Source organism: Saccostrea echinata, unplaced genomic scaffold, assembly GCF_033153115.1.
Source record: "Saccostrea echinata isolate AGI-Se365-2 ecotype Australia unplaced genomic scaffold, CSIRO_AGI_Sech_v1 ptg000012l, whole genome shotgun sequence".
Lineage (NCBI taxonomy): Eukaryota > Metazoa > Mollusca > Bivalvia > Ostreida > Ostreidae > Saccostrea > Saccostrea echinata.
In genome coordinates, this window is record NW_026889761.1 from 6,402,554 (window position 1) to 6,414,737 (window position 12,184).

A 12,184-nucleotide genomic window follows, 5' to 3' on the forward strand; every position below is an offset into this window, starting at 1 on the left:
ACTCAGCTCAATATCTGCTAGCGTTTAGGAAAAAAGTGCGGAAAACCAAGTGGGACAGACTGACAGCCAGACAGAAGGACAGACAGATGGACAGACAGACAGACAGACGGATGGACAGACTCAGAGGAAACCTATAGTCCCCTCCAGTTTCACCAGTAGGGGACTGAAATGCACTAAATCAAATCTATGCTAACTTGTTCAAATCAATTTCCACCAAATATCGTACACTCCAAATAAATTACATTTACAGTAATCGGGGATCAAAGTTTTACATGGAAAATTTCTTTTAAAATCTTCCTCTCAAGAACAGCAGGATTATGATTAGAGATATTAATATATAAGCATCCGCAGGTAGTGCAAATTCAATTTTGTTCAAATTATGACCCCCTAGGGGTAGGGTGGGGCTACAATATCTTTAAAAAATCTTCTTTTGAAGAATCACATGGTCATGATTTAATAGTCATATTAATATCAATCAACTTCAGGTTGTGTAGATTCAATTTCGTTCAAATACTGTACCCTGGGCTTTGGGTGGGGCTAATTTTCTGAGGAACAGCAAGGGCCACGATGACTCAGGTGACCTTTATGGCCCATGGGCCTCATGTTTTAACAAGATGGGAGATATTCTTTTGTTGAACAATTGAGATAAGTATACGAGTATAATAGCACTGTCCCTGGGTGCATAAAACAGATTTTCCCAAATACTCGAGGGAACATTTCATCAAACAATATTCATAATACGGAAAACTATACAATTTCAAAATGTAGATTTGGAATCTTTAAAAAAAATCCATTGTCCCAGACATAAATAACAACTGGAATTCTTTCAATATGGGAGTAAGAGAAATTAAGTCCATCAATCAATTTAAATTCTAGAGAGCAGAAAGTAGAATGACAGGCGATTTTCTTTTATATGCTTGCAAATGGCAAAAGATCTTTATTTCATTATGGATTTTCAAGATCTTGGGCTTGTCAGAAAGAACTTAATTACATTAAGTAATGACGTGTACAGAAGGTCGGGATTATTGGTATCCAGGTTATTAAGGCTGGACTGTATTTGTGTGATTAGTATGATGAATGCACTAATATCTGTTTACAGGTCCCAGAGGACCAGACAGGGGCAGAGGAGGGGTGGTTGGGAGGAGAAATGAATGGAAAGAAGGGCTGGTTCCCTAAAGACTACGTGGAGAAACTACCAGAGGAGCAATCTAGTCAATTTAATGCCTTTGGCAATGCTTTCAGGTACATGTATATTTTATTAGGAAGGTTGATAAGTTGTACAGAGTTTTGAGCATCATTTCGTATTTTTATATGTAAGTGTTAAAAAGTAGAATATTCCCTAGTTAAGAATGAAATTAAAATCAGTGCATTGTAAAATTTAATGATTTAATTCATAGTGAAAGATTTGCACTGTGCTGTTTTGAATGCATTAGATACCTTTTTGCTTTGATGCACATGTATATTACACTTTCATGTAATGACTTCAAAAAGAATTTAGTATGTGTTCCAAGACTAAAATTTATATTTGTACCTAAAACATTTATCTTAAATGCTTGCAGTTCAGAACCTGTAGCTTCAGCATTTCCTCAGAAAGAATCTCTCTTTGATATACCAGCTGACTCGCCCACTCCTGGACAGGTAAGACAAAAATTACCTTGTTTTATTTAGACAGAAGGTTTTGAAGAAAATTACTACTTGTAATATAAATGACTATTTTGAGTGATGTTTTTTTTTTAGCTTGTTTTTATGTTTAATAAAAATTAGATATTTGTGAACAAACTTCATATTTGATTCAATGTTAGTTCAATTTCAAACTTTCCTTGAAATTCCTTTCTGACTTGTTTTTAAATCAGAATTTTTCTTTAATATCTTTGCTTGCATTATCTGCTATCACATACTAACCTAGACTGGTCCCAGTTTAGTATCTGTAACTAGCGCTTTTTGTGGACATTAGATGATGCCTTTACAGGGATCAGCTGCCCCTGAGGGCCTTCAGGCCCAGGCCCTTTATCCATGGAAGGCCAAGAAAGAAAATCATTTGTCTTTTAACAAAGGGGACATAATCCATGTCAAAGAACAACAAGAAATGTGGTGGTCCGGGGAGCTGAATGGACAGGTATCCAGCAGTTCTGTGTTGTGTGTTGTAGAATAGAGGCATCTTTAATTAATGAACCTTGAACCCACAAATTTCACTCACCTTATATTGGGGCTGGGGAATGGGGTTAATGAAATTGGCAAAAGAAGTGGCATTAATTAAGTTCAAAATTGGAATATATGCTGGTATAGGTTGACAAAAATCAGAGTCCAGAGTTGTAAAGTTATTTGATGAGATCAACTTAAGGATAACCTGCTGGCTGAAAAGTCATATATAAAAAAGTATTTAAGTTTTGGGGGAAACTTTAAAAACAAATGAAGCACAATAACCATGGTATTTGATATTCACTGCTACAGCTTTTTTTTCTTTATGTTTTAAAAAAAATGACTCAGAGAGGGCCAGTAATTGGCTGTTATGCATGATGTGCATTTTTTTGCTTCTAAATCATTGCTGTGCTATGGAAAAGTGGGCTCTTTTTAACATTTGTTGAAAGGATTGCAAGATCATACTTATTTAAAGAAACAGGATACATACATGTGGTAGTTTTAAACTTGTTTCAAAAAAGATTTTTAAACTAACTACATATAAAAATTGGAGGTAATAAATTAATATATCATAATCTGGAAAATAAAAATCGTAAGAAATTTAGAATTATATGTTTTAATTTTTTTGTGAATCGAAAGTTCTATTGGTTTGAACAAGTACCTGTGAGTAGCTGAGCATGTTAGTTTTGAAATTGTTATTGCATGAACTTTCTGTTATCTGTTTTATTCCTGCTACAACTGACATTACAGAATTTTTAGATACAAGAATTTATATACATGTACAATTCAGAAAACCTGTGTATTTTTTATTTAGTTACATTGTAGTAAAAATAAAATAGTCTATTTGAATATTATTATCATGATGTGCAACAAGACATCTCTAAATACATACACATGTAATAATAACCACATTAGTGAACATAGTACAGTTATTATTTATGGCTGCCATCATTTGATAGATCAGTATCAGTCGATCTTCCATTTAAATGTTTTGATACAGTAAAAATTTGGATAATGGATACATTGAATTCTCTTTATTATTTCACTAAATCTGTCAAATTAGAAGAGATTTAAAATAAAATATATGATCAATTCTGTACCACAATCAGAGAGAGTAGAGCCATTAATATGAGAAGATTTCTTGTTTCTAAAACTAATTGCTTTTTGATGTCTTTCTTATTAAGACTGGCTGGTTCCCGAAGTCCTATGTCAAACTCGTCAGTGGACCAGGTTCCAAACAAACGTAAGTCCTTGTACATGTAGTACCTTAAAAATAAATCTACCAACATAAACAAGAAGAAATAAAGACAAAATTATATACAATATTTTTATGTTTATAATAAAGCTGAACATACATGTTAGAATTGAATGTTTGTACACAGGTTAACATTTTACACAAGTATATGAACAGAGTGAAAAATGAAGCTGATTGGATATATTATTTATAGATCAAGATCTGGTACACCAATGGCAACAAGTGCAGCACCTGCTGTGTCTGTAGAAACCAATGATAAGAGTAGTACGCCAGCCATTGTGGAACACACTGCTGAAGCTGGTCAGTATATTATCATTACATGTAGGACAGAATTTTTTTCTTCATTTTTTTAAAAGATGAACTTTATTACTGGGACCAATTTTTGTACGTTTGTAAATTCAAAGCACTTAACATTTGTGACTGTGACAGTTAACAGTAGAAAAAAAAATGTATGCAATTGTTTTTCTTTCTACAGAACCATATGTGGCCATGTTTTCCTACACTTCCACTGAACCAGGTGACCTGACCTTCACACAGGGGGAGACAATCCAAGTGACCAAGAAAGAGGGTGACTGGTGGACAGGGTCAATAGGTGAAAGGTCAGGGATCTTCCCTGCTAACTATGTCAAGGCCGCAGAACAACAGGTAAGTAGGGAGAATTCAAAAGTGGAGTGGTCTCAGTTCTATATCCAAGACTTATTTGGAATGTACTTCTCTGTTTCCTTTAAAAAAAGAAGCATGTATGCATTGTGTAAACGATCAAAATTTCCAGCATGTATAAAAATGTCTTTTCTTGAAAGTAATATGTCACAGTGTTTTGCATTGTTGTAGAAGGTGGTACCAGGCTTACAAACACTAGATTCTGTTAACACTGAACAAGAGTTATCTCCCTCTATTGATCTTACACCACAATCTGAATCAGACATTGAGTTACTGCAGTCAACACAGAAACAAAACACATTGACAGCTGCCTCCTCCCCCTCCTCTTCTAATGTTGTAGACCCATCACTTCAAAACGAAACCTCCTCCTCAACAAGTACACCCCTCCCTGCTCTTCCTTCACCAGACAAACCAAAATCACCTGACAAAAAGTTAAAGAAATCTGTCACATTTGAAGATCCTTTTAGTGACAATGTTTTTTCTCCCAGTGAGGATATAGCAGCAGACAGCAAGGATATGTTTGGTTCTGAGAGTTCACCATTTGGAGGAGAGGATCTGTTTTCATCAAACTCTTTCTCTGAAGATCCTTTTGCATCAGAGAAGCCATTCTCAAATGATGCACTATTTATGGAGGGTGAGGATCCTTTTAAATCATCAGATTTCTTACCCTCGGATAGTTTTGGGGATTCCTTTCATAAGTTTAATGTTGGAGTTGCCACCCAAACTAGTATCGACAACACCGAATCATCAGAAAACAATGAAGTAATATTTAATTTAGGAGAATTAAATGAGGAAAAGTCTAATATGGATGTGTTCAGTTTAAGTTCAGAGGAAACAGACCAGGTAGTCCTGAGAAAACATGACAATGAAGAGTCAGAATTAAGGAAAACAAGCTCCTCTTTTACTGAACTGAAAAAGTATTTTCCAGATATAGAAAATGGTGAAGGAAACAAAAGCAAGACAGAGGAAATCGACTTGTTTGGGGAATTTAGCAATTTAGAACTATCTAAGAAAAGTCCAGCTGGTGAATGGTTTTCAGGAACATCAAATGAAGATGTTGCCTTGAACAGTCACAAAGGCACAGAAGGTGTAGAGCAGGGGACTGAAAGTCCATTTCAAGACAATTTTGCAGTCTTGCAGAAGCCATCAGAATCTGTTGATAATACTGGTAGTCCCATTGACGAGGTCTCAGAGAACAACTTGGATGACAATTTTACTTTTGTTCAGACTCTTACAGTGAGGAGAAACACACCAAAGCTTGAAGAAATTAAGCAGCATTCTGCAACATCCTCCATCGGGGATTATGATGACTGCTCATTCATGAAGACACCTGTTACTGAAGGGACTGATGTTCCTGTGAATGATGATTATGATGATCTGAGTGAGTTCAAAAGGTCAAGGGAAACAAGTCCTCAAACCACAGAAGAGAAGCCAGGGGGTCTGGATGAGTATGATGATTTGAGCGGCTTTATTATGAATTCTGAATCCCCACAGGAGAAAGCACCGGAGGGGCAAGATGAATATGATGATTTGAGTGGGTTTATTAGAAATCCTGATTCCCCACAGCCAAACCCACCCGAGGAACAGCAAGCAGAGGAAGTGAAAAACTGGAACTCTGGGACAGATGAGATCAGAGATGATAAGTATGATGATATTCCTTACTTTACCGAGAACAAAGCAAATGCAAATGAATATGGAAATGTGCAGAAAGTTGATGAGTATGAAGATTTTCTTGGTATAGTTAAAAATTCATCAGAAGAGAGGAAAGCTGAAGATAATGTTCAGAGAGATGATGAATATGAAGAATTTACTAGTATGAAGAATCCTTCCAATAATAAAAAAGACCCCAAAAGTGAATCAGGGGAAATCATTCAAGATCATGCCTATATTGACATTATTGATGACGACAAATCATCTAAAGATAAGAAAAAAGCACCTAAACAAAAAAAATTTAAGAAGTTTAGTTTTATTAAAAGTTTAACCAAAAATACACCCACAAAACCCAAGCCATCTGTGTTGACTGCACAACCGTCTGAGTCATTTGAAGATGACACTTATGAACCTATAGAAAATTTCCGTTCCATATTAACAGGGTCTAGTGAGGCATCCAAACAGGTATAACACAAAGACATTTAAAGAACACTGATTCCCTCGCACAAGACACATTGAAACACACCTGAAATAGGTGTAGCCACAGCTTATTTATTTTCGATCATTCTGTACTTCTGCAAAGTTTATTTACATGTACATGTATATTAAAGTTTGTATGATGAAACAAAAGTAAATGTTAAATACATGTCTGATGTATATAATTAGATGAATGGTTGTATGATGTTAAAATACAAGTTTAAAACAGATTTGCTTCTTTGACAGCAGAAGAATGTGTTTTTATTGACAGATTTTATATCATTGATCCCAATACACATGTATTGATAAAAAATGTTTATTTTTTTTATCCCGTTCAGAAGGAGAGGGGGGTATACTGCCTTACCCTCGTGTGTCTGTCTGTGTGTGTGTGTGTGTCTGTTGTAACAAATTTTCATTGCAGTTTTCTCAGTAACTACTCTTTGCAGATGCTTGAAATTTTACACTCTTTGTACAGGCATGCCATATGGTGGGATTCATTTTTGTACGAATTCGATGTAAGCTTCCTCTCCCTGTGTTGCTTTGATTCTTATGTTTTGTTACTGTGGACATTGACTTTCTGGATATGTACAATATTTTGTTAATTGAACTTGTGTATATTCAAATTAAGGTGTATATTCTCATCAGAGCAGGGGTATTAAATGTACTAGTGAGCATTGGCTTACTGACTTCTTTATTTTAATTGGTATGATAATATTATGAATTTTTAGCTTTTAGAACATTTTGGATTATTTTTCAATATTTCAGCCAAAACCTTCGCCTAGTCATACCCCAACTGTACAACCCACTGTTCAGGCTCCTCAACCACAGCCGGCCACCAGTCAGCCAGCACAGACTCAACAAAAAACGGGAACCAGTTCAACACTTAAAAAACCAGGTACAAGATAAAAGAATCAGTTTAATACGCGTAGGTCTGGATTTTTTATTCCGTAAAATGAATAACAATGCATGGTTGTGATTTTTAAATTTGATTTTCCATTTTGTTTGATAAACTATAGGACCTGCTACAAATAATGGTATGTTTGAAGCATATCACTCATAATATTCTAACAGAAAATATAATAATGCTTGCATACCAAATGCTGAATATACATGTAGATCATTGCTATATTGTAATACATTATCAGAGACCAGTTGTAAGAGTAATGTCTCTGACCTGAAGCAGATAAATTGAGAATTATGTTATTATTGACAGAAATAGCGTCAGTGATAGCTGCCTACACGGCAACAGGAGGTGAACAATTGTCTTTAAGTCCTGGTCAGTTGATTCAGGTCCGTAAGAAAAGCCCCAGCGGCTGGTGGGAGGGGGAACTTCAGGTGAGTATAGAATAGGTCAAGTATGAGGGTCCAGAGAGGGACGAGTTTTAATGGTCCATACATCTACAATGATCATAGATTAGATTCTCACTAAAAAAAATGTGTGTAGAAAAAAAGACCTCTGTGTATTGCCAATATTCAATCCATATGAATGCAATCTTAAATACTTTTTATCAAATACTGGACATGCTAGTAACATACATGATATCATTCTCAGGCTCGTGGTCAGAGGAAGAAGATAGGATGGTTCCCTGCTAACTATGTCAAACTTCTGGGTGGTGGATCTAGTGCTAGATCCACTCCTGATAATTCATCTCAGAGCGGCTCACCCGCAAACACAGTAAGAATTTATAGTGTCTCAAAGAGTGTAAATTTCAATTTAGATTACAATTTAAGCTTTTTTTCCTATTGCTGGAAAGAAATATCCCTGCTTTACTATTTAGAGTCTAAAGGAAAGGGCTATGTCAATACATTCTATTTTTAGTTACATCGGACTGCCACACCCACAATTCCAGCACCCCAGCCACAGAAATCAGCAATTGTGGAGAATAAATATGGTAAGTTTTATCTTATCACTACCTGTAATACTTTTCTTATGTAATTAAAATGCTATGGCCCTTTTCTCAAAAATTCTTACAGCTAAGATTAAAATTGTCAACTCTGTAACGTGTTCATTTCATAAATATATTCATTTTTGTCCAAATAGATACATATATTTACAACAGATTCTAATGTAACAGAAAATAAAATTTTTCATGACCTTTTATCACTTACAGCTGTACATACTTCTTAGAGAATTGGAAAATCATATTCCTAAGATAAATGTACATGTATTGTAAGAAAAGTTTGATTAATAATCAAGTTTTGAGTAATTTTGCTTACAGTATTTATTTAGATATGTGTATAAGCTCTTGGTATTTATGTCAATTTTGATAATATAAAGTTTCTCTATTTCAACATTGTACAAACTATAAGAACATTGAAGACGGAGGTTCCTTGTTTGGTGGTATGAAGTTGGGATTTAATTCCCTTAAAACTTGTCTAATGAATTGCTACTGATCATGAAATTGCTGCATTGTAAAAATGTTAATATAATTTGTGATTTCAGTTGATCAGGTGATTGCACTGTACCCTTACACGGCTCAGAATGACGATGAATTGACATTCCACAAAGACTCTGTGATTAACGTTATCAGTAAGGAGGATGCTGACTGGTGGCAGGGGGAGGTGAACGGAACAGTCGGAATGTTCCCCTCTAACTATGTCGGACCCCTCATTTCTTCTCCTCCTCAAGAAAATACATGTAAGTAAAGTCTTTATCTTTAGAATAATACAGTTTGCATGATCTCTGCAGTGTTAACTTATAGTTGATACAGAACTAGTCTAGAAATATTCTTGTGGGCCGAGGTTGGAAAAAGGGAGAAGATTCATTTGAAATTTATTTTGGGTGGTAAAATTTTTTTACTCTACTTGGAGAAATAAAAAAAGCATAATACTTGTAGATAGTTTAATACATATAATGGGGTTTAGTGTTAACTATGAATCTGAGCATATTTTGAGGCACAATATGATGCATGTACTTAATTATGCACAGTTATAATTTTAAAAAAAAATATGGGTGAATCTCTCTGGATATCATTTTAAATGCTAGAAACCAGCATCTACATAATGTGTCAGTTCTACCTAACCTTAACTGTTTTTTATTGATTGCAGGATGAGTGACATTTGGAGTGATTTGGGGAGCAGTACAGTTTGTCTGACCTCACCCCTGACACACCCCTCCCTCATTTCACCTACCCCCTTAGTGCATTTAATGCCACACTCACACAAAATATGCCTACTTTATATATATTTTGCACAAAATGCAAATAAAATTTGTTTATTTTTCAGTGCGTAACTTCCGAAATTAATTTTTGGTACGCTGATATCTTGAATGATTTCATTTTGATTTTTTTCGGCCATCAGAAGTTCTTTGGTTATATATCCTTACTAAGATTCAGAAAGAGGCGGGTCAGACAGACTTAACTGGCCACACCCCCTTGTCACTTGTCACTTTTCTGCAAGGGGAATAACTTTGACATCTACTATTCTAATAGGCTATATTTTGTAGGGGGTGTGTGCATTAAAGCTAAATAAGGGGGAGATAAGAGATGGTGTTTAGTACATGTGTACTTAGATTTCAGTTTGTGTGAATATTTTTAAGTGTTGTGAATAATATGAGAAATATTATTTTATAAGTTGGTGCAATTTTTATGCCATTGTGATAGTTGGATGTTAAGTGTAATAATACGACCATACCAGTGTTTTGTTTGAAAGGCATTTCCAAAGGGAAAAAAAAAGTGTAGATGAATCAACTTTTTCAGCTAAAACAAGCTGAACTAATGCAGGAATTGTAAGCTACGTGTATCTATTGAATGCTTCTCAATTTTATTGCAAGGGTATGCCTATGAACAATTATACAATGGATATAATTTTACATTTATTGTGAATATATCATTTTAAATTTTATCATGTCTGTGACGTGTGTCATTTATTGTTGGTAGAGTCTGACATATTTTTATCAATTCTGCACTTGTATAAACACAGATTTTAAGTTCATACCTGTCATACTGTTACTTGATTTTTCATCATCAAATCCTTCATTATTGAGATGTTTGTGTTGTATTTATTGTTAACATTTTTTAGCATCTCTGTTATTGTTAAGTTTTTAATTCCTTAAAGATACTCAGTTTATTTGCCAAATAGTTCAGCTGCACATGTGAGTTCAAACTGATTTTGTACATTGGAAAATGCAGAGGATGTGTTCACACTGGCACAACTATCATACATGTATTCATAAGATAAATTCATGATAAGAATCCTAAATGTTTAAAAAATTGTCCACAAGTCAAAATGCATCGTTTTATCAATAATTAATTTTGATTATTTTAATTTCAGCTGCTCTATTTTCAATTTGGTAAAAAGTTGTGGTGTAAGGAATGCATGATTATTTTGTAAACAGATAAAAACTGTATTCATATACATGTACATGGAGACCTTTGCATTAAAGTTTATCAGGACAAAGACTTGTTTACCCTTAGATTGCTAGACAAAATATGAAGCTAAGTTGTTTTTTTTTCACACAATAGCTTGATGCCATTCATTTTACAAATTTATTCCAAGTATCTTTGTCATGTATAGGTGTTAATCCATGAGATATTGATACACATTGCCACATATTTGACTGTTTATTATGAATTTGGCATTATATCTGATGAGAGGGTAACCTAAGCTATTACTATCAGGACTGTTTAATGTGCCCTTTGACAAAGATAATATAGGGTGTAATTTAATTCAGGAAAAGCTATGTCTTCCCTGGCCAAGTGTTTCTGACCCATTACACTCCTCACAAACCCTTGGCCTATTCTCTTATCAAAATTCGGGATTTTTTTCCTGAGATGTAATTGAGTCTTTTGATATTGTTCAACCAGTCAGGAATTACATGTTTATTGCAAAGCTAAAGTAAATGATGGTATCTCCATTCTTGATTTTTCTTGACTCTAGATAGACTTGGGAATGTACCATTCTATAGATAGCTATCATGGTGTCATCGAACTTTTTAAGTTAATATGCAGCAACATATAGATAACAAACATCAGTCGATAACTGCTTGTTAAATATTCTTTATATACTTCTTTTTTTAAATGCTCTTTAATTTTGTGACACAAGTTGTGTAAAAAATCCTGACTTTTGTAGCATGATAGGCCAAGGGTTTGTAAGGAGAGTAGCAGATCAGAAACACTTGGCTAGCAAAGATGGAAAATCTACAACTCTTTAAAATTTAATATATTCTGTACTTTGTTTAATTGAAAAAAAAATGATATTACAAAAATAGCAGTATTATGCACATTTGATTGATGATACTGTTAAATGTAATGGCTTAAAGTTTGATGTGAATTTTATGAGCACAAGGGAGTTAAACACTGTAGAGTTTCATAAACCCAAGTATTGTACAACTTAGCAGTGAGTACATTGTTAGGAATTATATAATGTGTATATGTATTACATTTAAGTATTTGTGTAATTTATAGACTGAGGAATTGCTTAGTACTTAATATTGGTCTGCTATATATTTGGTATACCACAAATATGTAAAAATGGGGCAATTTGAAAGAATGGCTTTTTATGTGTCTGAATAAATAATCAACAGTTTTGAGATCTATACCATGTAACTGGTGGTTAATGCAAAGGTACAAATATTTTAGCTAATGAAATCATAATTGAAAATGAACCCCTTTTTTCATATATACACTGTAGCTTATTTTTATGTAGGGAGATTTAAGAATGTAAAAAAAAAAGTTTAAAATACCAATTTTTGAATCAAAACAGACCAAAACATACTTGTCACTTAAGAAGAAACTAGACTATATTTATTCAAGATAAGGTAATCCCACCTGATCATTAAAATGAAGTCAAAAGATTTTTTTTCCCCTTATGTGTGCAATATAGATTTAATACATGTAAACTGAAATATTTTGATGTAATAAGTAGTTGAGTATTTGTTAGCAGTATAGAAATAATTATTTATATAATATTTTAACTTTATAAATATGTTTCATTTATTAAACTGCTTGTTATAAATACCTCCATATTATTTTAATGGACTTCTTCCTTTAAAAAATGATAAAA

General features: G+C 33.9%; 1 protein-coding gene across 6 annotated transcripts in view; it reads left to right on the top strand.

The window, feature by feature from the left end:
- LOC133185252 (intersectin-1-like) overlaps positions 1-12,184 on the top strand; it is a 48,864-nt gene that overhangs the window by 20,076 nt on the left and 16,604 nt on the right. For 4 of the 6 annotated variants that reach the window (XM_061320358.1, XM_061320362.1, XM_061320361.1 and 1 more), the window contains 11 exons: positions 1,100-1,242; positions 1,560-1,638; positions 1,955-2,116; positions 3,324-3,382; positions 3,588-3,694; positions 3,870-4,039; positions 6,947-7,076; positions 7,395-7,516; positions 7,734-7,856; positions 8,001-8,073; positions 8,625-8,819. In XM_061320358.1, coding sequence (XP_061176342.1) covers positions 1,100-1,242; positions 1,560-1,638; positions 1,955-2,116; positions 3,324-3,382; positions 3,588-3,694; positions 3,870-4,039; positions 6,947-7,076; positions 7,395-7,516; positions 7,734-7,856; positions 8,001-8,073; positions 8,625-8,819 — 1,363 coding nt within the window. The remainder of the gene's footprint in view (positions 1-1,099; positions 1,243-1,559; positions 1,639-1,954; positions 2,117-3,323; positions 3,383-3,587; positions 3,695-3,869; positions 4,040-6,946; positions 7,077-7,394; positions 7,517-7,733; positions 7,857-8,000; positions 8,074-8,624; positions 8,820-12,184) is intronic. The other 2 variants (XM_061320359.1, XM_061320363.1) reach the window with 1 other exon arrangement.